Source organism: Mus caroli, chromosome 3, assembly GCF_900094665.2.
Source record: "Mus caroli chromosome 3, CAROLI_EIJ_v1.1, whole genome shotgun sequence".
Classification (NCBI taxonomy): domain Eukaryota; kingdom Metazoa; phylum Chordata; class Mammalia; order Rodentia; family Muridae; genus Mus; species Mus caroli.
In genome coordinates this window covers 91,220,110-91,245,872 of record NC_034572.1, presented here as the reverse complement: position 1 = coordinate 91,245,872, position 25,763 = coordinate 91,220,110, and the positions used below count along the sequence as shown (strand labels likewise).

General features: G+C 47.1%; 1 protein-coding gene across 5 annotated transcripts in view; it reads left to right on the top strand.

The window, feature by feature from the left end:
• Bcl9 (BCL9 transcription coactivator) overlaps positions 1–20,453 on the top strand; it is an 87,486-nt gene extending 67,033 nt beyond the window's left edge. For 3 of the 5 annotated variants that reach the window (XM_029475353.1, XM_029475354.1, XM_021158607.1), the window contains exons 3-10: positions 1,871–1,953; positions 7,396–7,708; positions 8,596–8,912; positions 10,119–10,308; positions 11,049–11,148; positions 13,295–15,533; positions 16,695–16,955; positions 18,121–20,453. In XM_029475353.1, the coding sequence (XP_029331213.1) occupies positions 7,656–7,708; positions 8,596–8,912; positions 10,119–10,308; positions 11,049–11,148; positions 13,295–15,533; positions 16,695–16,955; positions 18,121–19,238 (4,278 nt within the window). In that variant the 5' untranslated portion in view covers positions 1,871–1,953; positions 7,396–7,655 and the 3' untranslated portion in view covers positions 19,239–20,453. The remainder of the gene's footprint in view (positions 1–1,870; positions 1,954–7,395; positions 7,709–8,595; positions 8,913–10,118; positions 10,309–11,048; positions 11,149–13,294; positions 15,534–16,694; positions 16,956–18,120) is intronic. The other 2 variants (XM_029475356.1, XM_029475355.1) reach the window with 2 other exon arrangements.
• The last annotated feature ends 5,310 nt before the right edge of the window (positions 20,454–25,763 follow it).

Below are 25,763 nucleotides of genomic sequence, written 5' to 3'. Positions count from 1 at the left end.
GTTTCTCGGCTAAGCCATCTTTCCAGCCCACTGGGCTGCTCTTGATTCTAGAAGTTGCCCAACGTGCAACTCATCTAAAGCAGATGCAACTAAAAGTGCCGCTCCCCTGGGTTTTGTGTGACCTGGGCCTTGTGTTTGCCTCGCTGCAGAAGGCGGAGGAGAAGAGCAGACTGGGAGAAATAAAGCTGGTGTTTATCATGTCCCCTTGGGTTTGTGTGAACGTGAGCTAAGAGGAGCAAGCTCACTGTAATACATCAGTCAGCCACGTTTGCTGGGTTTTTGCTGGGTACCAGGTGGTTGGATGATGATTGACACCGTCCTCGGGGAGTTCCCTATCTAACTATAGCAGTGATACTGTTTTCGAGATGTTAAATAGTAAGGGTAGTGCCAGGGCCCTGGCTGATGGACAGGGGAGTAGCTGGCACTCTGGGAAGACATCACAGAGAGGGGATCACTGTGTACAGTAGTACTTTGGTGGCTGTTATTCTTATGGATAGTACTTCGGATTTACTTTGAACATTTGAATTTTATCAGAATTCTTTAGCTTAATATGAATTTTTGTTTCCTTAAAGTTTAGTAGCCATTGGAGGACAATAGATGGCATTTTTGCCCCATGAATACTAAACCACGCAGCAGTGTTTTGTGCCCACTGAGTCATTTGTTCTCCTCTGTAGTCTGGAGAGAGGTCGGCTCTTCCTTTTGTGTGCTTGAAGAAGCCGTTTGGGTGTTGGCAAGCCAGAAGTTAAGATTGAGCTAGGAATGGAATCTTAAGACCTTTTAGTTCCACATTCTAGGATGCTGTGCCTTTTATGGAGTAGTGGTCATAGCGCAGAAATGAAATTTGTTAAACATGACATAGTTCTAATAAACTTGACTCCATGGAGCAGGAAAGGAAGAGTGCATCATGGGAAGAGCTGAAGCTGGAGTTTTGATTCTGAGCTCAGTCAGATTAGGTTGTGACTTTACTTGAAACTTTGCTGATCCTATCCAGTGCCCTTTTAAAGATTTCCTAAATAATTTGGCTCTCAATCTTCTAGAACTTTGTTTTCCTTTGAAATCACAAAACTAGCTTCTGCCATGAAATGGCTCAGCCTGTAGAGGCGCCTGTGCCAAGTCTGACAATCTGAGTTGAACTTTCAGGACCAGAACACTTACAGTGGAAGGAGAACCGACTCCCACAAATCTTCCTTGGACATCCACACATGCACCATGGCGCATGCACATGCATGTACACATAGATTAAATACATAAATAAGTATAATTTGTTTGGGTCAAGTGTTATAATTGTAGTCTACAGGGACTGATGTTGAAAATCTTACAGGCTACCAGCATTCCTCAGTTCAGCACTTCACTCTGCACACAGTAGGCACTTAATAGAAGCAGGGTTGTTTAGTCCTAAGCTCCTAGCAAAGTATGGAGACACATTTTTCCTGACAGCTGTTGCTGGGTAGAGTTACAGCTGTGCAGAGGGAGTAGTGGTGAGCAACCCTAATGTTGTAAATTCAGACGTATGCCTGGCATTTTATCTCTTTGCACCTTCAGAGTCAACGTCCAATCTCTGTACTAGGAAGACACATAGAGGCAAAAATGTGGGCTTTCTCTTTTTTCATTAAATGCCTGGAATTTCAAAAGTAGAAAAGTTGATCATATTTGCACTTACTGTCTCATCCCCAGAGCCTTGAATTAGCTACATGTACTGTAAACATCCTTTAACGCTGATTGTTTGCGTGTAAGGTGGTGGTCTCCTTTTTAAAACCCCAGAGGAAGTAGGAAACCCGTTCTTCTCTTACGCTTACGGTGGTTGTTACATTGCTATTGTTGGTGTTTTCAGATCTACTTTGAAAAGCCTACCCACTTTATTCTCTTCTAGGTGAGGGTCACCTTTGAGGAAGGCGCTCTGACTCCTCCTCACCCCAGGATGAAGTCTGCAGTGTCGTGACCCTTGGGGTTTCGGTGAGTAGATGGATGGTACCATGGGAACATGCCTGGCTCGGGAGTGAGAGCTTTACACAAAGCATTAGCTTTCCTTAACAGTTGATATTTTTCTTTCAATCACTGGGCTCTGGCTCCCCTCCCTAGCCTTTAGCAACTGCCATTCTCTTACCTGCTTCTGAGTTCAACTTGTTAAACGTGTATGAGATCATATGGTATTTGCTTTTTTGTGCCTGGCTTATTTAATGTCCTCCAGATTCATCTGTGCTACTACAAATGACAGGATTGCATTTTTTTTTAAGGCCAAATAGTCCCAGTGGCAGGGAGACTTGCCATAGTTCGTAAATCTACTCAGTTCTTAAATCATCAGTGGATAGATGCTTGGGTATATTCTGTATCTTAGTTGTTGTTAAGAAGTGTGCAGTAGCTGGGCGGTGGTGGCATACACTTTTACTCTCAGCACTGGGAGGCAGAGGCAGGTGGATCTCTGAGTTCGAGGCCAGCCTGGTCTACAGAATAAGGTCCAGGACAGCCAGGGCTACACAGAGAAACCCTGACTCAGGGGGAAGAGAATTGTGCAGTGAGGCTCAGGTGTTTAATTCCTAGACTGGGGAGGCAGAGGCAGGTGGATGTCTCTGAGTTCAAGGATAGACTGGTTTATATGGAGCGTTTCAGAACAGCCAGATTACAGAGTAATACCCCTGACTCAAGAGAAAAATAAAAAGCCCCAGTGAGGGAGGACACTCTTGGCCATACGCATTTCCTTTCCTTGAATAGTAGTTTTTGAACAAATTCCTACCGGTCTAGGCTCCTTAGTAAATGCTAGGAATGGAAGTGAGGAAAATTAATGAGCCATGGTCCTGCTTCATGGAGCTTAGAGTCTAAGAGGAATGCTATACAGGATCGCATGATGGTGTACACAGTTAGAAAACCTGAGGAAACCCCAAGGTGCTATGAAGGATTTCATGTAAGTGGATGGTTTTAAGGGATCCTCTCTGAGGAAGCAATGCTTGACCTATGACTTTATGTTAGGTAAGTGGAAGATGCATTTAACCGCATGGGGGAGTAGTTTTAGAAGGAAGACTATCCTAAGGGGAATAATTCATGTGCAATCCCGTCAGTTTTGAACCATCCCCGAAGGTGTCGAATAGCCGATGTGTTTGCAGAGTTGCGGAGTACCAAGATGTGTGAACCTGGGAGCTGTTGGCATAGCAGGAACTCACCGAAGGAGAAGAGAGCCCAGTGTGGAGTCTTGTAAGACTCGGGTGTTAGACTGGGTAGAGAGGGGGCTTGGGATGTGTATACATGAGGAGTAACTGGAGAGGTGAGGGGACCTGGCAGCTTAAAAAGGAAGGAACAGCTTGCAAAACTGGCCACAGCGCCCAACCTTCTGCTCTCAAGTGACAACATCTCTAGAGCTCATGCTTGAGAACCACATAATCGAGAGGTTTTAATTAAAGAAAAAAGTCATGTAATGTTTTAAGTAGGTTTTTATTTTTATATTGGGCTACCAGTACATTTATGGCTACTGTGTACACACCTGATGGATGATGGAGTGAGATGTTAGACCAGAGGCTGGGGTGACCTCACAGAAATTGGTACTGTGATCTGGGGATGGAAGTTAATTCCTATGGTGGAAGGTGGATGCCAAGAGAACATTGTGCCTCCTGTCACGTTCATGGCGAAGCTTGGCTCTGAGGGGAGTAGAAGCCTAAACTGGTTTTGATTTGCTTAACCTATTTATTTGTTTTGTTTTGTTTTTTTCATGGATCTATTCACTCTATGTGTGGCTGTGTATGGGTGCATGGCGTGTGTTGCCATGGCACAACTGTGGAGTTAGAGGACAATCCCTGGGACTTGGTTCTCTCCTTTCAGAGTATAGGTCCCAGGGATCAAACTCAGGTTGTCAGGTTGGCGACAGGTACCTGAGCCCTGTTTATTTTTTTTCAGTGCTGAAAAGAAACTACAGTGGTTCTGAATGCTAAAGGTCTGATGGTTGCAGCAGAGAGAAGGGGTGGCCAGAGAACAGAGTAAGCGCCCTCAGGGGGCAGAGTGACCCTAGGCATGAGCCATCCCCTAGCCTTTTGGTGGGTTTTGTTATTGTTTGTTTTGAATGGAATGGAGCACAAATGGATGGGTACTCTGGGAAAAAGACTTGCAGGTTTAGTGTGGGGAGGGCCCACATGGTAAACTGTCTTCCTCCTCTTTAAGTCATAGCCAGGACCACAGACAGGAATCCCAGCACTCGGGACATAGAAGCAGGAAGTCTGCAAGTTCTTTGTCAACATGATCTGCATAGCAAGTTCCAGGCCAGCTAGAGCTATAGAATGAGACACTGCATTACGACAAAACAAACAAAAGAAAACACTAGTAACCCCAAGCTAGGGTTCCAGAGGGAGGAAGGAAGATGGTAGGCAGACAGGGGCAGATAGAGAAGATGCAAAGTGGTACCTGGCAGAGGAGCCAGTGAGCATGTTCCAGAGTGATGCTTACCACAGTGAGAGTTGGTCAAGCCCTGCTGAAGGACTGACTCTTGCCAGTTGTGGCATTGCCATGTCAGGAATACACTTCAGCCTTGGGGTTTGGGCCAGACACTAGCTCTACAACCAGTAGAGTGAACAGAAATGTCATCATTAAGGTGAGGTAGTAATAGCTGTCTTGTGGGCTTGCTGTGAATAAGTTGGTGTATATATACCGTGCTTAGAACAATGCCCGGGGCTTAGGAAAAGTGTCAGGTATTCTGGAGAAGAGAATCATGGGAGCAGATCTGAGGCTTGAGGAGTGTTCGTCTTAGAGAGAAGTCCCTCTCCTGCTGTGATGATCTTGTCAAAGACTTCTTCCAGTTTCACCTGTTTAGCGTAATTTTATTCTTCATGGCTATCATAAGACATTTGGTAGTCTTTGCTTCGTTGTTCTCTCAGAGTGGCAATCTAAAGTTAGGCCTCATTTCACCTCTCTTAGGTTAAGAATCAGAAACCTGGATTTTATTCTCAGTCTTTGCATGAGGCCTCTTGTTCCTCTCGGCTTCTATTCTGCCTATCCATCCAGAAAGTAAGATTGAGGAAGGAGGGCCGGGTCTGAGAACATTGGTTGGCTAGAGAGGCCATTTGTGTGTGTGTGTGTGTGTTTGTTCTGGTTAATTCCAGTGGGAAATACCTGTGGATCAAGGTCAGGCACATTGAGAGAATAAGAAATGGCATGTAGAAGTACTTTGAAACCAACATGTGGGCTGGCAAGATGGCTCAGCGGGTAAGAGCATCACTGTTCTTCCCAAGGTCCTGAGTTCAAATCCCAGCAACCACATGGTGGCTCACAACCACCTGTAATGAGATCTGACACCCTCTTTTGGTGCGTCTGAAGTTAGCTACAGTGTACTTATGTATAATAATAAATAAATCTTTGGGCCACTGATCGACCGAAGTTGACTGGAGCAAGCGGGGTTGAGCAGAGCCAGCAGAGGTCCTAAAAAAAAAAATATTCAATTCCCAACAACCACGTGAAGGCTCACAACCATCTGTACAGCTACAGTGTACTCACATACATAAAAATAAATAAAGAAATCTTTAAAAAAAAAAAAAAAGAAAGAAGACCAACATGTTTTATGTTCATGCTATCATTATTAGAAATAATCTTTGCTACCAGCTCATCATAACTGCCTGGCAGATTAATGAGGCAATTTGATATTTGTGATGTATTTTGCATTGCACTGCCTGGGAAGAAGAGTACAGTACAAACGCCAGGTATTTCTGTTCTCTGGGGAAGCTGATAAGTCACTACCTCCGTAATACATACTGCATCCTCATGCTGAGAAGTGTAGAGAAACCAGAGAACTTAAAATAAGGTGCTTGTCTTCTAAGAACACAGTCTTCACAGGGAGGAAAATACACACAAAGGATTGCTGGGGCCAGTGGCCGAGCAGAAGATGCAGACAGTACTACAAGTTACAGCAGCGTGTCTAGGTGGTAACTGCTTTCCTCTGCCTGAGGAGGGAAACCTTGACTGAGTCCACTCAGGGCTCATCTGCTACTTCTGATTTTACTAAGAAGATTTAGTAAATCTTTAATAAAGATCCTATTTTTTAATAAGAATGTAAGAAAAAGGTTTATGATCTTAATTTTCCACACTTGACAACTATAGTCCATTCTGTAATTTAAACTGTTCAACAGAAAAAAAAGACAGAGGGTGTGAGGGGTAGAAACATGACCCTGAATATAATTAAGATCAACATGTTCTTTAGAACATAAAACTGCTTTAGAATATCTTCTTCTGGTTCTCCTTCTTGCCTCCTTTATTTACAAAGGAAAAGATGTAATTGTGTCTACTTAAAACTCCATAAATCTCCTTTACTGGCACAGGTAATATAGTTGGGACCACTGGGGATGCCTAATTGAAGGATTTTTGCACTTGACAATTCTCATACAACCACTACAACCTAAACAATAACTACAGACCCTCCTGATTGAGACTCTCAAAATATGTGAGGCTATAACACTCAAGCTGTTTCTAGCTCCTTTTATTTTTCCAGCCACTAATCCTGCACCTGATGCTCTCCTCTGTCAGTCCCATCCTTGGTCAGCAGGTAGAGAGGGAAGCGCAGGTCATGGTGGCTACAAAAAGATGGTTGTGGAACTCCTGGGGGGGGACCCGTGACTTCGAGTATATCATGTTTCCCTCCCCCACTATCTAGGCTTCTCTACATAAAAGGCTTTTTCATTTGTTCCATAGCCAGCTTTGGTAATATTTTATTGACCTTTATGCTTCAAATTAGCCTTGCAAATTGGCTCAAAAAATATCTTAGCCTTCAAAGATACTCCTTTACCTTCCAGACTGTGGCTCATTGCCATGCTTGCCCATGTCCCTGTCATTAAGGTGAGGACACAGTTACAAAATCTGCATAATTTAATAGAAGAATCATGGAAACTGGGGGTGGGGGGGCAGAACTGATTGTATTGGTATTAGCTTAATGTTTGTTTTTAGAAGAGTCTCCTTCAGTGCCCCATCCCCCTCAGGCCTGAAGAGTAAAAGCAGCGATAATGTGCTACATAGTTTGAAATTGGGATGGGTTTGTTACACATCTCTGCCCTTGTTTGCCACCCCAGCCCACCATCAGAAGGCAATGCCCAGTGGTCTCAAAGCATTATTTGGGAGAGGGGGCAGACAACCCAAGTCCATTGAGACTGTAACATTCAGAAATAAACACAAGGGAGAATAAATGGCTGAAAATTAACTCCCTCTTCTCAACCGCAAACACAGTTGCTTGGATGGGAGGCCCGTGTGCTGATCAGAATTTCTTAGTCCCCTTCAGTTGCTGGAGCTAATGGCTGCAAGAGGACTTTTCTCCTTTATCCAGCAGGAGCAGAGGCATGCCCAGCTGTCTCATGTCCAGACAAATGACCCTGTAGAAAGGTGTTTCTGTGTTCATTTTCACTCTCACCTCTTGCCTTGTGTGTCCTTCTCCTGTAGTGTGCCCTGGAGATGCGAGATTTTCCTTCAGCAGCAGGAGGCACACACTCAGAGAATGCTGGAACTTCAAGGGGGAAGGACCCACTTCCACAGCAGAGAAAAACAAAGAGGAAAAAGGCGAACAGGCAGCCAGCACTAAGGGACGCACCAAGCAAACAGTGGGCAACCGCCTCTGCCCCTAGCAGCTACTTCTGCTGCAGCCCGAGAGGAACTCGGTGAGCCTGTCTCAGTTAGTGACCGAAAGCTCAGGATTTCAATCAATGCATCCCAGTAACCCTAAAGTGAGGAGCTCGCCATCAGGAAACACACAGAGGTAAGGGGCAGGGCTTCACTCTCACCCATTGGGATGGCACATGGGCACCACACACACTCATTGCTGCAGCCGCGGGTACAGTTAGAAGCAGGATGGACACTCGTGGCAAAGGAAGAGGAAACTTACTGAAGCAGTAACAAGTGCAGTTTCTCTGGGCTACTCTCAGCCACCGTTCCCATATCTCCCACCTGTACCATTTCCCCACCCTTTCAAAGCAAAAGCAGAAGGACCTTACAGACCAGCCAGCACCATCTGAGGATCTGAGGCATAGAGTAATGAGGTCCTGGAACTAAGCCACCGCCAACTACCACCCAGAGCCCTTGCTGCGATTCTCAGTACCCAGTTATTTAAAAGAATGTTTTGCGTCTTCCCTGGGCAGAGGTTGCCTGCCCTGCTTTGGTGCTGTGTTGCTGTTGGAAGGGATCTTGACACTGGAGGATTTCCCTAACCTGACAGCTCCAGTGGGTTTCCCTTCTGCCCTCCTGGGCCTGCTTGCTTGTTCCCGCAGAGCAGCTAGGCTTTCATTACAGCTGTTCCTTGTCATGAGCCTGGGGGTGGTAGTATTTTGATCTTAACGATGTCTGTTTGTTTACTCTGAGCTAGTCTTAGTGTGAGAGTCACTTTTCTATGTACATAGAAACGGTTGTCCTTTATTGACAGAAGCCCTAGAGATAGGTCCCCATGTGACTCTAGTATCCCTGAGACCTGGAGGCCATTCTGTTTGATCCTCCTCTCTGTTGATAGCTCTAAGATGGGAGCCAGGGTGGCAGGGACAAGCAAGTGGGCAAGGTTGCAGCACGCAGGGGCTCCTTAACCCATTCTAGAAACATCAGTTTGTACTGGCCATATCTGGTATCTGATCTCTCTTTGTTATTTGTTTCTTTTAGTAGCCCTAAGTCAAAGCAGGAGGTGATGGTCCGTCCCCCTACAGTGATGTCCCCATCTGGAAACCCCCAGCTGGATTCCAAATTCTCCAATCAGGGTAAACCGGGGGGCTCAGCCAGCCAATCCCAGCCATCCCCCTGTGACTCCAAGAGTGGGGGCCATACCCCTAAAGCACTCCCTGGCCCAGGTGGGAGCATGGGGCTGAAGAATGGGGCTGGAAATGGTGCCAAGGGCAAGGGGAAAAGGGAGCGAAGTATTTCGGCCGACTCCTTTGATCAGAGAGATCCTGGGACTCCAAACGATGACTCTGACATTAAAGGTATGTCTACAAGATCTTTGAGACTCAGAGGGAAGTAGGTGTTCCCTGGGGAAGGCGTCTAACATTCAGTAGAGGCCAGAGGCTGCTGTCAGTGAAGTGGGAGAGCCTGGAAGTCTGCAGCTTAGGATAGATAAACTACTGCTTCTCATTTTTCTCCTCATTGAAGAAGAGTCTAGAACACTTCGTTGAGTTCTTGCTCTCAAAGGTGTGTGGCTTGATTAGATATCTTACAGTCCTAGCTCATGTTCGTAAGCATATTTCTGGCCTGTACTGTGGTTCTTCAGTCAAGCCAGTAGCTGCAGTCAGCTGTGTCTTTGCTGGGTCTTTTGCCCACTAGAGCAGCTTCTCTGACATTCCCGCCTTGGAGAAATCCTCCAGGACTTAGGTTTTGTGCTTTCTGGTTGCCACTTTGCCAGACTGATAAACACAAGGGGAAGCCTTAATGGCCCTGGCACTAGTCCAGAGCTGTCACAGCTGATTTCAGTGTGGCAGGAATGAGTGGCTACCAGATGTGGTAGAAAGTCGGCAGGCACCACAGTGGAACAAGTCAGGCAAGAGTATTGGTATGGGGCTTTCGGCTTTTTTCTTTCTACATTAAAACTAAAAAAAAACAAAACAAAACAAAAAAACTTAAGAGCAGGCCAGAAAGTGAAGATACTGTTTAAGAAATGAAAGTGAAATTTCCTCAGCCCAAAATGAAAGTGTAAACCTGAGTAACCTCCCTGCCTCTCCCTGCTTCCTTTTCCCCTCCCTGTCTGAAGTGTTCCTGGAATCCCAGCCCTCTCCTGGGGACTGAGGGTGCAGACAGCAGGACAGATAGTTGTCATCCATAAGGATTTGAGGGCACCTAGAAAGCCAGCCATCAGACCATCCGTATGAAATATGATAAATACTAAGTTACTAGAAGGGAGCTATGAGTTTGATTACCAGGGGTATCCTGTCTTGTCTAAAAGGTTTCAGAAAGGAGGGACGTTCATGCTAATGTGTGTGCTGTAGACAGGAGAGGGTGGAGGAGTGATGCATAATGAGTCGTTTAGGGAAAAGTATTTGATGTATATGAGTAGAAGAGTCAATTTCTCTTAGCAAGGAACTTGCTCTTGAAATTTTCAAGGTGGATTTGTGTTGTGATGACGCTGTAGATGCTAGCTGGACAGCTGGGAGGAGCCGCCTGTTCTCCCCGTGACAGCGAGTCTTTCATTCTTTTAGAATGTAATTCTGCAGACCACATCAAGTCCCAGGAGTCCCAGCACACGCCACACTCCATGACCCCGTCAACTGCTACAGCCCCCAGGTCTTCCACTCCCTCCCATGGCCAAACTCCTGCCCCAGAGCCCATATCTGCTCAGAAGACGCCAGCCAAAGTGGTGTATGTGTTTTCTACGGAGATGGCAAATCAGTAAGTGGTGGCTGAGTCTCAGTGTTGAGCTTGCCGGGTGTTTGGAGTCCAGGGTTGTTCTACTGTGTTGTCCAGGGGCAGCTACTGACAGCTGCCCTGCCTGTGTCAGGAGAGAGTAAGGTTATGTAAACACAGGTTGAATGTACAATATACAATTTTCTGCAACCTGTGTGTCCTTTTTTAAAAATATACCACAAACAGTAAATGTCTATAATGGAATAAGGAGAAAATATAGGAAGAAAAATCTCTGGAATTCACCAAAAGTAGCTACTGTGAACATTTTGCTATATATGTTTTAAGTTGTTAGCTGACATAATGAAGTTTGTTTACTTACCAAGAATACCTTCACACACTTTACCCTCCTCATTTTCTCCCAAGGGGAAGTGTGGATCTTCACAGTCCTACTCTAGATCCAGGTGTTGGGATTCCATGTCCTAGGAAGTGTTTGAATGAGAATTTTCTATGAATCATCTAACTAGATTGATCTTGGACTTTTTAGTGTGCTTTGTTGGTTTGGTTTTGTTGTTTAATGCCTATGTAGGCATTCACTCACAACCATCTTCTCACTTCAGACATTTGGTGGTAAATGATAAGCGCAAATAATGAAGTGTGTTTCTTTTGATTTCTTCTCATTCAGCATTCCTAGTGGGCCTTTACCCCCATGGGGTTATTAGCTTGTCTAGAATTGCAGCTCATGTCACAGAAGCAAGTGCGAGTGCGTTGTCTCATCTGTCTTGCAGGGCTGCAGAAGCTGTACTGAAGGGCCAGGTTGAAACAATTGTCTCTTTCCACATCCAGAACATCTCTAACAGCAAGTCAGAGAGAAGCACAGCCCCCCTGGTATGTTGTTTAGCCTTGGAATGGTGGCATCAGAGTTTTGCAGTGCCTGAAGAGCAGTGGTAAATTAAACGGAGAGTGAAGGAGTCTCAGGGGCACAAGTAGTTGTCTGGGTATTTCACTCAGTTCTGGCATTGTGAGGTCTTAGGCTTATCATCTGACTAGCTGCTTCTCCTGGAAGAGGCTGGAGAATATGGAAAAAAGCAGAGCTCAACCTAATGACACCAGGATCAGAGTCTGGTGACTCTCCAAATGATTCTTATTTGTTTCGAGTCAAGGCCCGTTGAGTACTTTTTAATTGCTTGATACTCTCAGAGGGACAGCGAGTTAGTCTGCTTCCTCCCTGGATCGTAGGCAGCCAGTATAAACTACACTAGAAGAAAAGCATTTCTCTAATCCTACAGATTTCCACGTGTAATCAAAACTTATTTGTTGAGACATTGTACCAGATGCTGGAGGTGGGTAGAGATTTAAAAGTTCTAGACACAGTCTTTCCTTTCAAAGAGCATAAAGTACAATCCTGGGGTGAGTCTTAAACATGAGAAAAAGTTGAATGGCAGTAAATGATGAGTTATAATAATACAAGATAAATTAGATGGCCTCTTGTCTAGCTTGAATGTGGAAGAGGGCTCGGTCTCCAGGGCAGAGCAGCACTTGGGCTTTGCTGGATTTAGAAAAGGTGCTTCCTAGGCCTGCACCCCTTGGCTGCTCAATGAAAACCCCTTGTCTGGGGTGGGCAGCAGTGCAGCCTACTGCTTTATTGACGCTATGACAGTTCCTGACACAGCGCTCACCTCTGCCTTATCTGGTACTAAAATGACGTTGGAATAGGAGCTTAGGGAGGATTGGTAAAGACTGACTTGATTGGTCTCCTCTGCTGTAGTTGCTTTATGAAATTAGTATCCACCTGCAGCAAACTCATCACGACTGGACAGCAACGCCAAACTGAAACAGCAGCTAAGCAGAGGTGTCCTCCACCAAGGAATTGCAGATGTGGAATATGCTTTTGATGGTTCAGAACTACAAAGATTGAGAATACAAACACATATACACTGTAGATACTTATAAGTGAAACACAAACTGTCCACATGCATAGATGCCCACAAAGATCTGTGTACAGATTTGCCCACAGGCAAACATGCAAGCAAAAACATGGACCTCATCCAAACACAGTGTCCATATTCTCGGTGACATGCTTTTATCTAGGATGGAGTATAGCAGCTGTCCTTAATAAATGATAAGCAGTCATCCAACCTGTTAAAGGGGACAGCCTTGTTGATTGGGAAAAACAGATCCAGAGACACTGTGAGATAGACAGTCTCAGATTTCTCCACAGACACTTCCTGCCTTCAGATTAGCTTACTACAGCCAATATACAAACTCTTATCAAATACAGAATCAGTGATCACAAACCGAAAACAGAAACCAGAGAAGCCAGGCCATGGAAACTCAAGGAGGAAGTAAGTTGGTAATCACTCTGTCAGGAGGTATGGCATGGAGCAGCCTGCCTCTCTTCCCTGCTGCTGTGTCTGGCTGAACACAAAGCCACAAGTGACTTTATTTCCTTCATTTGGAAACATCAGCCCTTTTGATTGATAACGAGAAGTCTGTGTAATCAGGAAACAGAAGGTGTTGGGTATAACCTCCCACATGCCAAGGAACTAATCTTTCCTTAAATCAAAAGTGTGTGTAATCTCGAACCTGTTCCTCAGAATAGATTGTCAGAGGTATTAGGGTAGCTCCCACTTGGCACAGTTAGGAACTTATTGAGCCTGATTTTTAGGAAAGGAAAGAAGGTTTGACATAAGTTTTAAAAAATTATTATCCAGGGCTAGAGAGATGGTTTAGCAGTTAAGAGTACCGACTGCTCTTCCAGAGGTCCTGAGTTCAATTCCCAGCAACCACATGGTGGCTCACCCATGTGATGGGCTCTGATGCCCTCTTCTGGTGTGTCTGAAGAGAATAATGGTGGTGTACTCATATGGATAAATAAATACATCTTTTTTTAAAAAAGGTTATTTATGAGCAATTTTAAAGGACTTATTGCTATGGGTTTATGTTACTGAGGTACAACTTTTATATCTTGTTTCTTTAATTGCCCTTCTGCTCAGTTCACCATTATGATACAAAGCATCTTTTTTGTCTTCAGAACACACAGATACCCACCCTTCGGAATGATCCAAAACCTCTCCCACAGCAGCCTCCAGCTCCCGCCAACCAGGACCAGAACTCTTCCCAGAATGCCAGACTGCAGCCAACTCCTCCCATTCAGGCACCAGCACCCAAGCCTACTGCAGCCCCGCGTCCCCTGGACCGGGAGAGTCCTGGGGTAGAAAACAAACTGATTCCTCCTGTGGGCAGTCCTGGGAGCTCCACTCCACTGCCCCCAGATGGTACTGGGCCAAACTCAACACCCAACAATCGAGCAGTGACCCCTGTCTCCCAGGGGAGCAATAGCTCTTCAGCAGATCCCAAAGCCCCCCCACCTCCACCAGTGTCCAGTGGTGAGCCCCCCACGCTGGGAGAGAACCCTGATGGCCTCTCTCAGGAGCAGCTGGAGCACCGGGAACGCTCCTTACAAACTCTGAGGGACATCCAGCGAATGCTTTTCCCTGATGAGAAGGAGTTCACAGCAGGACAAACAGGGGGTCCCCAGCAGAACACTGGGGTTTTAGATGGACCTCAAAAAAAACCAGAAGGGCCAATACAGGCCATGATGTCTCAATCCCAAAGCCTCGGTAAGGGTCCTGGGCCCCGGACAGATGTGGGGGCTCCGTTTGGCCCTCAAGGACATAGAGATGTGCCCTTTTCTCCAGATGAAATGGTTCCACCTAATATGAGCTCCCAGTCTGGGCCCATAGGACCCGACCACCTGGACCATATGACTCCCGAGCAGATAGCATGGCTGAAGCTGCAGCAGGAGTTTTATGAAGAGAAGAGGAGGAAACAGGAGCAGGTGGTCGTCCAGCAGTGCTCTCTCCAGGATATGATGGTCCATCAGCATGGGCCCCGGGGAGTGGTCCGAGGGCCTCCCCCTCCGTACCAGATGGCTCCTGGTGAAGGCTGGGCACCTGGGGCAGAGCCGTTTCCTGATGGTATCAACATTTCACACTCTTTGCCCCCAAGGGGCATGGCTCCCCACCCCAACATGCCAGGGAGCCAGATGCGCCTTCCTGGGTTTGCAGGAATGATAAATTCAGAAATGGAGGGGCCAAACGTGCCCAACCCAGCATCCAGACCAGGTCTCTCTGGAGTCAGTTGGCCAGACGATGTGCCAAAAATCCCAGATGGTCGAAATTTCCCTCCTGGCCAGGGTGTCTTCAGTGGTCCTGGCCGAGGGGAGCGGTTTCCAAACCCCCAGGGCTTGTCTGAAGAGATGTTTCAACAGCAGCTGGCAGAGAAGCAGCTGGCTCTGCCCCCAGGGATGAGCATGGAGGGCATCCGGCCTGGCATGGAAATGAACAGGATGATTCCAGGCTCCCAGCGCCACATGGAGCCAGGAAGTAACCCCATCTTCCCTCGGATACCAGTCGAGGGTCCTCTGAGCCCTTCCCGGGGTGACTTTCCAAAAGGAATGCCTCCACAGATAGGCCCTGGTCGGGAACTTGAGTTTGGCATGGTTCCTGGTGGGATGAAGGGAGAAGTTAATCTAAACGTCAACATGGGAACCAGCTCTCAGATGATACCTCAGAAGCTGAGGGAGGCTGGGGCAGGCCCTGAGGAGATGATGAAATTACGCCCTGGGAGCTCAGAAATGCTGCCTGCCCAGCAGAAGATGGTGCCCCTGCCATTTGGTGAGCACCCTCAGCAGGAGTATGGTGTGGGCCCCAGGCCATTCCTTCCCATGTCTCAGGGTCCGGGCAGCAACAGTGGCTTGCGCAATCTCAGAGAACCAATTGGGCCCGACCAAAGGACTAACAGCCGGCTCAGTCATATGCCACCACTACCTCTCAACCCTTCCAGTAACCCCACTAGCCTCAGCACAGCTCCTCCAGTTCAGCGTGGCCTGGGGCGGAAGCCTTTGGATATATCTGTGGCAGGCAGCCAGGTGCATTCCCCAGGCATTAACCCTCTGAAGTCTCCGACAATGCACCAAGTCCAGTCTCCAATGCTGGGCTCACCCTCCGGGAACCTCAAGTCCCCTCAGACTCCATCACAGCTGGCAGGCATGCTGGCAGGCCCAGCTGCTGCTGCTTCCATTAAGTCCCCTCCTGTCTTGGGGTCTGCTGCTGCTTCGCCTGTTCACCTCAAGTCTCCATCACTTCCTGCCCCGTCACCTGGATGGACCTCCTCTCCTAAACCGCCCCTTCAGAGTCCTGGGATCCCTCCAAACCACAAAGCGCCCCTCACCATGGCCTCCCCAGCCATGCTGGGAAGTGTGGAGTCAGGTGAGTAGCTTACACCCTCACACCTTACAGCTGGAGGTTGCTACAGCCTGAGTTTGTATTTTAAGGAAACTCATGTCTTGATCGAATAGTCAGAGCAGTGGCCTTTGTCAGATTTTGTTGCCAGGTGCATGATTGTTAGTGCTTGCGTAAAGTTATTCACAAGCATCCTGGCAAAGATAATGTATGAGGGGCTGGCGAGAGGCTTGAAAACAGACCTGCCGAGGCGGGCTTAGTTCTCTGAATCATTGACGTTCGCATGTGGATCCATGGTGCTGCAGTGGAGTGATGACTGCTTAAGTGTGGCTTCCTGAAGTCCTGCAGCCACCCACTCCAGCAGGTTAACATCCAGGCAAAAGAACAAGCATAATGAGCCCAGCCAGAGGGAGGCCCCTGCTCTGAGACCCATGCAGTCCTCTATCTATCAACTGTGAAAATTTACGAAAGCTCCTTGGTAAGCTGCCCTAGCCACACATCGGCTACAGTTTGTTACAGCGTTTTCTGCCTAGGAGAGGCTCTGGCTGATGATGGTACTTTCCCGAATTGGGAGCAGAGGTGGTCAGTAAGGTAGCCTGGGGTGTTAACGACTGGGTTGGTGCCATCTCCACTCGAGAAACACTAGAATCAGAACAAGGCAGGCGATTTACCCTAGCAAGGTAAAGTATCTCTCCGTGGGGTGGCAGTTCACTAGCACAGTCGAGTGGAGTGGAACCGCCTGCCACCTCAGACATGTTTGTCATGGAAATTTATCAAGAGGTTGTGCAGAGTGATGGGGTTTGTACCTGAGGTTGAGCACACTCCTGTCTTGTTGGCATACAAATACCTGAGTCAAGGTCTAAATTGCAGTTGCCCAGGGAGAGAAGCCCACTTGTTAAACACCCTTCATGGAAACGGTTATCTCTAAGCCTTGTTTTCCCCAATATTGAACCAGTGTATCTGGCACATCCCTAGCCTGCTCATCTTCGCACCTGCCGATCCTTTACCTCCATCGCATTGCTCTCCTTTGCACATGGAGCCAGGCTGGGAGACTGACCCCTGCCCCAGCTCCAGCAACACTGCCCTGTCCATCTGACTTATTCTCGGCCTCACTGGGTCATAGCTGGAGTGCCCAGCACCCTTCAAGAAACATCTAAACCCCTGCCTTATTTTGCTTTGTTCTCTCAGGTGGCCCCCCGCCTCCTACAGCCAGCCAGCCTGCCTCGGTGAACATCCCTGGAAGTCTTCCCTCTAGCACACCTTATACCATGCCTCCAGAGCCCACCCTTTCCCAGAATCCACTCTCGATTATGATGTCTCGAATGTCCAAGTTTGCGATGCCCAGTTCCACCCCATTATACCACGATGCCATCAAGACTGTGGCCAGCTCCGATGATGACTCCCCGCCAGCTCGCTCGCCCAACTTGCCATCAATGAATAGCATGCCAGGTAAGACATGGAGCTGGTATAAGGCAAAGTAGGAGCATTGTAAAGTGTTTACTCAATAGCCATAGACCGCATAGATAGATTTAACAAGTTGAAAAAATGTGCCAGGCAAATTTCTATGTGAAGTGCCTGGCCTAGAGGATTGATGCTCGGTTAGCGTGGTTCTGAGTCTGTAAGAAGGAAGAAGGGTGGGTGTGGTCAGTTTTATAGTGGTGATCTTGTGTGGGGCGCCTTTAGGTTTTGGTTTTCCAGCAACAATATTACAGAGCCTCTTTTTAACGTGCTGACTGCACTTTCATTTCTACGTTTCTGGGCTGCTTTTCTGGGAAAGCAGCTTCAGACCCCGGGTTCTTGCCTCCTGTTCTGTCTGCATTCCCTCCTGTGCTCACTCCCACCAGCCTCACTAACAGGAAGTGATGTGGAACGGTAACACTGATCATCAGAGAAGCCATGACTTCTCAGCCATGCATACCTGGTTCCCCTTTCATTCTGATTGCTAGGCACACTGCTTATTTATCAGTTAATTAACCAGGTTAGGACATGCTCTGTGGATGTCAGAAGGAACAGCCCTGCCATACTTGACTTTAATTCTAGAGAACAAATAACTTCCATGTCTCAGAGTCTGCAGCAGGACTGCAAGTGTTCCTTATCTATTGGATATTACTGTTTCTTTAACAGTTTTATAACCTGGAGCTTTAATACCCTCTTTACGGCAATGTGAAACAATACAAAATTCCACTTGAAGGAGAAACAAAAAGACCTGTTTGCGTTCCTTCTTGATATTTGTGCTACTTGAACTTAAAGAGACTCAACCAGTCCTTTATCCAGAGTAGGCTGCACTTGCGCCACCCAAACAAATCCTCTTCTGTATGAACTGTCTCCAATGAAGAAGACCATGCTCATTTGAAATTTAACTAAGACCTTTTCAGAGGAGATGTATCCCTTGCTATCTTTAGTCATACAGTTAAAGGCTTGGTGATATGTTGTCTGCTTCCTGGTGCTACCGGACTGTGTCCCTCCTCACAAACTTTTGGTGACAGCCTATATGTATTTTCCCAACACGATGCACATTTGATGCATAATAATTTTTTGTTAATGTGTGATTCATTATCATTTTTGCCAGTTGCTTTTGGTTGAGTTGATTCCTTTGATGTCTTTATTTTTCTAGGAATGGGCATTAACACACAGAATCCTCGAATTTCAGGTCCAAACCCTGTGGTTCCGATGCCAACCCTCAGCCCNATGGGAATGACCCAGCCACTTTCTCACTCCAATCAGATGCCCTCTCCTAATGCCATGGGACCCAGCATACCTCCTCATGGGGTCCCAATGGGGCCTGGCTTGATGTCACACAATCCTATCATGGGACATGGGTCCCAGGAGCCTCCAATGGTACCTCAAGGACGGATGGGCTTCCCCCAGGGCTTCCCTCCAGTACAGTCTCCTCCTCAGCAGGTTCCATTCCCTCACAATGGCCCNACTGGNGGACAAGGTAACTTCCCAGGAGGGATAGGTTTCCCAGGAGAAGGACCCCTTGGTCGTCCCAGCAACCTGCCCCAAAGTTCAGCAGATCCAGCACTTTGCAAGCCTGGAGGCCCAGGGGCTCCTGACTCCTTCACTGTCCTGGGGAACAGCATGCCCTCCGTGTTTACAGACCCAGATCTGCAGGAGGTAATCCGACCTGGAGCCACCGGAATACCTGAGTTTGATCTCTCCCGAATTATCCCATCGGAGAAGCCCAGCCAGACACTGCAGTATTTCCCTCGAGGGGAAGTCCCCGGCCGCAAACAGCCACAAGGTCCTGGGCCTGGGTTTTCACACATGCAGGGGATGATGAGCGATCAAGCCCCAAGAATGGGGTTAGCATTACCTGGCATGGGAGGCCCCGGGCCAGTAGGAACTCCAGACATTCCTCTTGGTACATCTCCATCCATGCTGGGCCACAACCCAATGAGACCACCAGCCTTTCTCCAGCAAGGCATGATGGGACCTCACCACCGGATGATGTCACCAGCACAATCCACAGTGCCCGGCCCAGCCACCCTGATGACCAATCCAGCTGCTGCTGTGGGCATGATTCCTGGCAAGGATCGGGGGCCTGCTGGGCTCTATACCCACCCAGGGCCTGTGGGTTCTCCAGGCATGATGATGTCCATGCAGGGCATGATGGGACCCCAACAGAACATCATGATTCCCCCACAAATGAGGCCCCNGGGCATGGCTGCTGATGTGGGCATGGGTGGGTTTAGCCAAGGACCTGGTAACCCAGGAAACATGATGTTTTAAGCTGCTACGATTGGATGTGCCGATCCTTGTCAAGATGAGATTCCAGGTCCTGTGAGCTGCTTTNATGGAGTTCCAGGAGTCCTTACTGTTGGTCATGCAATAGGAGAAGAGGGACCCGGGGCTGCTTTGAGGGAGGAGGGAACCAAGAATGTATGGATTTACCGGAAAACAAATTATTCATTTAATCAACAGGTGTGTTTTTTTTAAGATTTATTTTTTAAAAATTATTTTTGTGGACATGGGGATCCCGTGACGGCACCTACTTTTGGGAGTCTGTAGCCGTGTTTGAGAATTGCCATCGGTCATGTGTTGCACCGTTCTGTGTTTACGTCCTTTGGACTGGCTTCTCCCAGGATTCTTTTCTGGTTTTTTTGTTTTTTTGTTTTTTTGACTTTTGATTTGGGCTTTATTTTGTGTGTGTGTGTGTACTGTACTATATTGTAAAAGGGATTTTAGCAGAGACTTTAGTCTTTGGGGCAAGAGGAGAACAGGAATGCTGGGCTGTTTACTTTCGATGGAGAATCCATCTTCAGACCTTGGACTATTTTCTTTCAACTCCAGTGTATAGAAAAACCAAACTACGACCTCAGAGCAGAGTATTAACGAAAAGCACAAAAAAAGGAACTGAGTTCAGCGAGGGGTGGGGGGAGGGGGGACATTTTTCTTTTTAAAAATACTGAAGCTTGGGACGTTTGTTCTTCGGTTCACGTGCTCCTCAGCACGGTCTGTCTCCAGTGTACAACCCTCCCGCCCTCACGGTTTCCTCTCTCTCCTCCTTCAGTTCCTTGGTTACGCGTGTTTCCTTCCTGTGACCCCGCTGGTGGCCCTCTGCTTTCCCCTCTCTTCTTCCCCTTGGCAGCTGCAATACCCGGGCTCTCTGGGGTTCTCCCTGAAGCCTCGCCCCTGCCTCGGATGCCCTCTGGCCTCTTGTCCCTCCCTGCCCTCCCCGCCCTGGTGTACTCTTCCTTGCCCGCCTTGTTTCTTGTTCTCCTTTTCTTAGGAATTCCCAAGTGAATTTTATTAATGTGTGGGAATGGAACCGATGCTAAAAGCTATCCAGGATTTTGTTTTTGTTTTAAATTTTGTGTTCCTTCCCTTTCCTCCCTCTTCCCATGCGTGAAACGTTCTGTGTAATCTTCATTAAATTTGGTACAAAACCACTCACCAGAGCTGTGGTGTCAGAAAAATAAATATATTGTTTCTTACAAAACAGAACTGCCTTTTTGTGCCTTGGCTTCCTATTCACTTCATATCAGGGCCATTGGTTACTATGTGACTGGAGTCCTGATACTGGAGCTGGCTGTAGAGATGGGGAAGCAGAGGACACTTGGGAGCATACCTTGCTGTCAGCGACCCTTCCTTGTGGAGTTGCTCCCTTCTCTGGAATCCATCACAGCAGAAGAGCAAGCCTTCCTCACAGCTGATCTTCCCCTCTAGAGCAGTGGTTCTCAACCTTCCTAACACAGTGACCCTTTAACACAGTTCCTCACGTTGTGACCCCAACCGTAAAATTATCTTTGTTGTTGCTACTTCATAACTTTAATTTTGCTACTGTTATAAATCTGTTTTCCAACAGTTTTAGATGAGTCCCTAGGGTTATCTGACCCTTGGGAGGGTAACCACTGCTCTAGAGCAAGAGCTGGCCTTTGTTAGGTTCCTTGATGAGAGCCAGCAAAATGGTATAAATCAACTAGGAAGGCCAGCATAGATCTTCAGTTATTTAAATAAGCTCTGAGACCTCCCTGGATCTTCCTGACATCAAATATTACCACACCTACACATCCTGTGTTTTGACTGTCCATGCGACTGTGGTGTTTTCTGCCCACCCTCCACCCCAGCCTGCCCCTGGTCACCTCTGCTAACCACATATGGCTTCCCAACACATTGATGTCTATCCTACAAGTCGTGCATTGAAGTACTCGGTGCTGTGTCCCTGCACAGCTGATTTGTTCTGGTGAGTGTACTCCTTTTGAGTTGTCTGTGAGTGGAACTCAGCAAGAGGGTGTCTGTGTGCATGTGTGTTCTCAGGTGAGATGCTGTGTCTGTGTGCATGTGTGTTCTCAGGTGAGATGCTGTGTCTGTGTGCATGTCTGTTCTCAGGTGAGATGCTGTGTNAGATGCTGTGTCTGTGTGCATGTCTGTTCTCAGGTGAGATGCTGTGTCTGTGTGCATGTGTGTTCTCAGGTGAGATGCTGTGTCTGTGTGCATGTGTGTTCTCAGGTGAGATGCTGAGCCAGGAGCAGCAGGTGCGAAGTCAGACATGGACAAATTAGACTTGGCTGCTGTTTCACACACTGTTACCTGTGAATATGGCTCTCTCTCTCTCTCTCTCTCTCTCTCTCTGAGACAAATGGTTCTGAGAGCTGCTTTCGTCTTCGCCTGTAGTGTCTGTCTGCTCAGGAGCCCCAAACAACAAAAAAGTGGATGTGCACACTGGGGGATCCACACTGCTAGCCCCCTTGGTGTGTGCTTTCCTTAAGAGGACCTGTGAAATATACAATAATCACCTTTACGGTTGGGGCAGTAGAGCCCACAAGTTTAAGAAGAGACTTATTTTGATCTACTCTGTTGATACTGGATAACACATTTTGTGTCATAGAGACAGTAGGCCAGAAAATGATAACGATTCATGGATGTAGCTGCCCTGGTCTCTGATGTTTCTGGCCCTGAATTATGTAGCAAAGAACAGGGTGAAAAGCATGAGGACCATGAGATGAAACCCTCAAGAGACAGGCCAGCTGCTCGGGCTGGGGCAGCCCCACACCTTACTGCCAGTACTGGTATTGCAGTCACGGTGGAATTTGGTCCCATGGCTACTAGCCCAGGTAGAGAGGGGGTTGATCTAAAAGCAAGAGGTGTGGAGACAGCCACAGCCTGCTGGGCGACCATGGGTGTGTCACTCCTCCCTTGCAGCCCCCTGCTGGAGAACTTGGAGTAGCACAGGTCAGCCTTCCCATTTCTTATGTTTTCTTAGGACTTGGAAGCCTTCCTTGTTCCTCCTCAGCATCCCTCAGCCACAGTTCATCTCAAGGACCAAATTTATGTGAGCTTTAGATGTAATTGGTAAGTTAATAGGATTGACGTAAAAATCACACTTTTGAGAGATTGAGTGTGGGTGCATAGAAAACTTAGCAATGTAATGTTTTTAATAAAGAGGGGCAAAGATGGAATAGTGACGTAGTAAAGGCTTAGCTAGTTTCTCCACCCAAACAGTTTGGGTTTCATGGAGAAAATGAAATCATAGCTTGTTACTTTCAGGACTAAGTGGTGTGCGGTGCTGTGCTGGCTTTAAGGGTTGGTAAGGACCGTGCAGCATTTTCTCCAAAATAACGGGATCTAAAACAAGCCTATAGCTAGAAATGGAAATATGCAAAGATATAACTTTAGTCCGCTAATGTAGGGTGTGGCATGAGAAATTTAAACGTTTTGCGTGGCACAAAGGGATTGAACCCAAGGCCTCACGTGCAACATGGGTGATCTACGATTAAGCTGTCTGCCCCCAGGCTAAAGCCAATTTGTAAACAATTTCAATGTTTGAAGCTGCTTTTGAAACCGTTGATTCTTTTCTCACATCCTTTCTCATTGTCACTTAATGCTATAAATTCAGTTCAATGGCATTTGTCAAGGTTGGCTTCTGGGATGTATCACCTGTTCAGGTAGACTAGATGGGGCCTCAGCATAGTTCAATAAGGGGGCTATCACTTCAGCACTCTCAATATAGAGGTCCCATGCTTCCGTTTTTCCCTGGGCTCCACCGATTATTTAGGTGACGGTGACTGTGACTGTGGTAGCTAAGTAAAGTCACGGTGCTCCACAGCGGTATGGGTCGTGCTCCCATGATTATTCTCTTAGCCAGCAGCTTCAAGCACCCTGGGAAAGATGGCTTCTGTGTTGCATTTGAATGTTGCCTGTGTTAGTGGTTTCTTTTTCTTTCTTTTCTGGGTGCTTTGAAAGTGCTGAAAGGAAAAGGGAGTTAGCCTTAAGGGGAAGACTCATTTGCTCAGCCGACACTGACAGAGCACCTACTGTGTGTGTGTCAGGGATTGTGCTGAGCCCAGGATAAAGAAACTGTGAATCAGTTACAATACGACCTGGTGGCTACTGCAGAGAAGTGGGAACAGAAAAGGAACAAGCAGCCGGAAAGGAAGTTTCTTCAAAGGAAGGGTGATCTTTGAACTGACTCTGGAAGGAGGGAGGCTTCCTGGAAGACAGGTGGAAGAGAACGAACAGCAAGGGCCTCTTTGAAGGAAGACAGGTGTAGAGAAAATGCTCAGAGAGAGGGGCTGGATCATGCAGACCCTGGTGTGGCCCTCTAGGTCTTGGAACTTAAATTTTAAGCAAGGAAGCCTTGCAGGTAGTGCCCTAAAGTTACTTGGCCTCACAAGGCTAGGGTTTGATGTCCAGTACCGTATGTAAAACGTTTTAAGCAGGGAAATCAGGTAATTGCATTGGCTTCAGAAGTACACAAAGTGGAGTGTGGGAGACAGGCTGGGTGGGGGAAGGGAGCCACGGGAAGACAGGTAAACACCCATGTACTCTAAAATCTTAAGCTACTCTCCTCTGCTTAAAAAAGGCAGATTTCCTACGTTCTTCATCAGTACTGCCTCTCTCGTTTCTAGTTTTTCTGTAATTGTTTCGAAGTCATAAACTCTTATTTTTAAGAAAGTCACTAGAACCTTAATTTCTTGGTAGACTCAAAATAACACATTTAAAGCAGATCATGAAAAATGAGCAGAATCTAGTTTGTAGACAACGTTTCTTATTGGAGGGAGCTAACCGGGAATATAATATTACAGGGTGCTGCACTGTAAGGAGCATAATGAAAGGTATTTTCCTCTGCCTACTGCACCTGTCAGGGCTCCTGTCAGACAGGCGTGCCTTCTGCCTCTGTGTGGGTGACCACACTTCAGCTCTTAGCTTTCCGGCTCAGTACTTAACTGTGCTTGGAAGCCACACTGCTGGAGAAGGTGAGTATCCGAGAGCCTACGAGCCCTGGTCGGTGCAGAAGTCACTGCCTCCCTCACACAGATTTAAAGCCTGGGAAAGCTGAGTTATCTCACCAAGCACAAAAGAACAGGTGTCTCTGCAAAAATACTTCTTCAGGGCCCCTGAACAATTATGAGATGCCCCAGGGTGTCAAAGCAGAAGTTAGAGTCCTGCTGGGAGAATAAAGTCCAGCTGTGCTTGCTGGGGTGGGGGTGGGGGATGGTGCTTAGTGGTAGGGGGGGCAGCACAGAGGTGTGTGGGGGGGTGTTCTATGTGGCTTTGAGAAGATTTTCAAAACCCTTGCTTGGGAAGCAGCCCCTGCATTTCTTGCTCATTCCTGTTGCTGGAGCACAGGTGGAGACATACAATTTACATTTCTCTTGTTATCCAGTGTTCAATTAATTAGTGTGAATTTACGTTTTCAAGTTTTTGTTTTATTTATTTACCACAGCAGAAAGCTCTTTCTATTAAAGTCTCCGGGGGAGCCTGTGTTTATTTCTCTTCTTCACCGCACTTCCAGGGGCCTTCATTTTTTCTCACTTCCCACATAGACACTCCTCCACTACTTAGGGAGTGACTTACCCTGGAGACTCCCACAAATCAATCTGTGATCTAAGCATTTGCCTTCCCGCTGTGCACTGAAGGCTGCCTTAAGTGCCTTCCATGGAGGAAGAGCCCTGGCTTCCTCACTGTTGGGTGTGTGGTCCTCAGACTGGGCCCAGGCCCTTGCTAGAATCTGAGTCAGCCCCTTTTGGTTCAGGCAACACATTTGGTTACAAGGGATTGTGGGGCACTGTGATCTGTTTTCCAACCACAGGAGATCTAGGTTTGGGCAAAGTTGTGTACAATGGTTGTCAGTAGTTGAGCTACTAAAACGTTTTATGGCTTTGAGCTGGAGAGATGACTCAGCCAGCAATTAAGAGCACAGGAGCAGAGATCAATTCCTAGCACCCATGTCAGGTGGCACACAACTACCCATCACTCCTTGCACCTACATATTGCCCCTCCAACATACCCGCATCATTAAAGATATTTTTAAAGTTTTATATGTGCATACAGATTTAGTTATAGAACTATGTAATTACTATGCTCCTTGATTCTTTGAGACATCATATGAAGTATTTTGAACATACTTACCTCCCACATGGAGGAAGAAGAGAATCACCTCAATAGTTGTCCTCTGACCTCCACACGCACACAGTGTGTGTGCACACTGCTGTTCACATTCTGCATCGAAAGCATTACCAAACGTAGGCAGTCAGGACAGAGTGGCCATATGGGCATGGTCAGACCCTTCTTTCTATATTAATCTCTTCCTTTCCTTAGACATTCCGTCAGCAAACATGCAAGGCTCTCTTCTGGCTGTTCTAGTTTGCCCAGTCACAACTAGGAAATGCCTTCTGTATGCTGATAGCAGTTAAGTTTTTAAGCTGTCTGCACAGCATAAGCTCTGGACACACAAGTCACCCTGATACCTTAAACTTAACTGTCCAATTTCCCCATGATGCCACTTTCCCATTACAGGAAACAGTGTGTCTT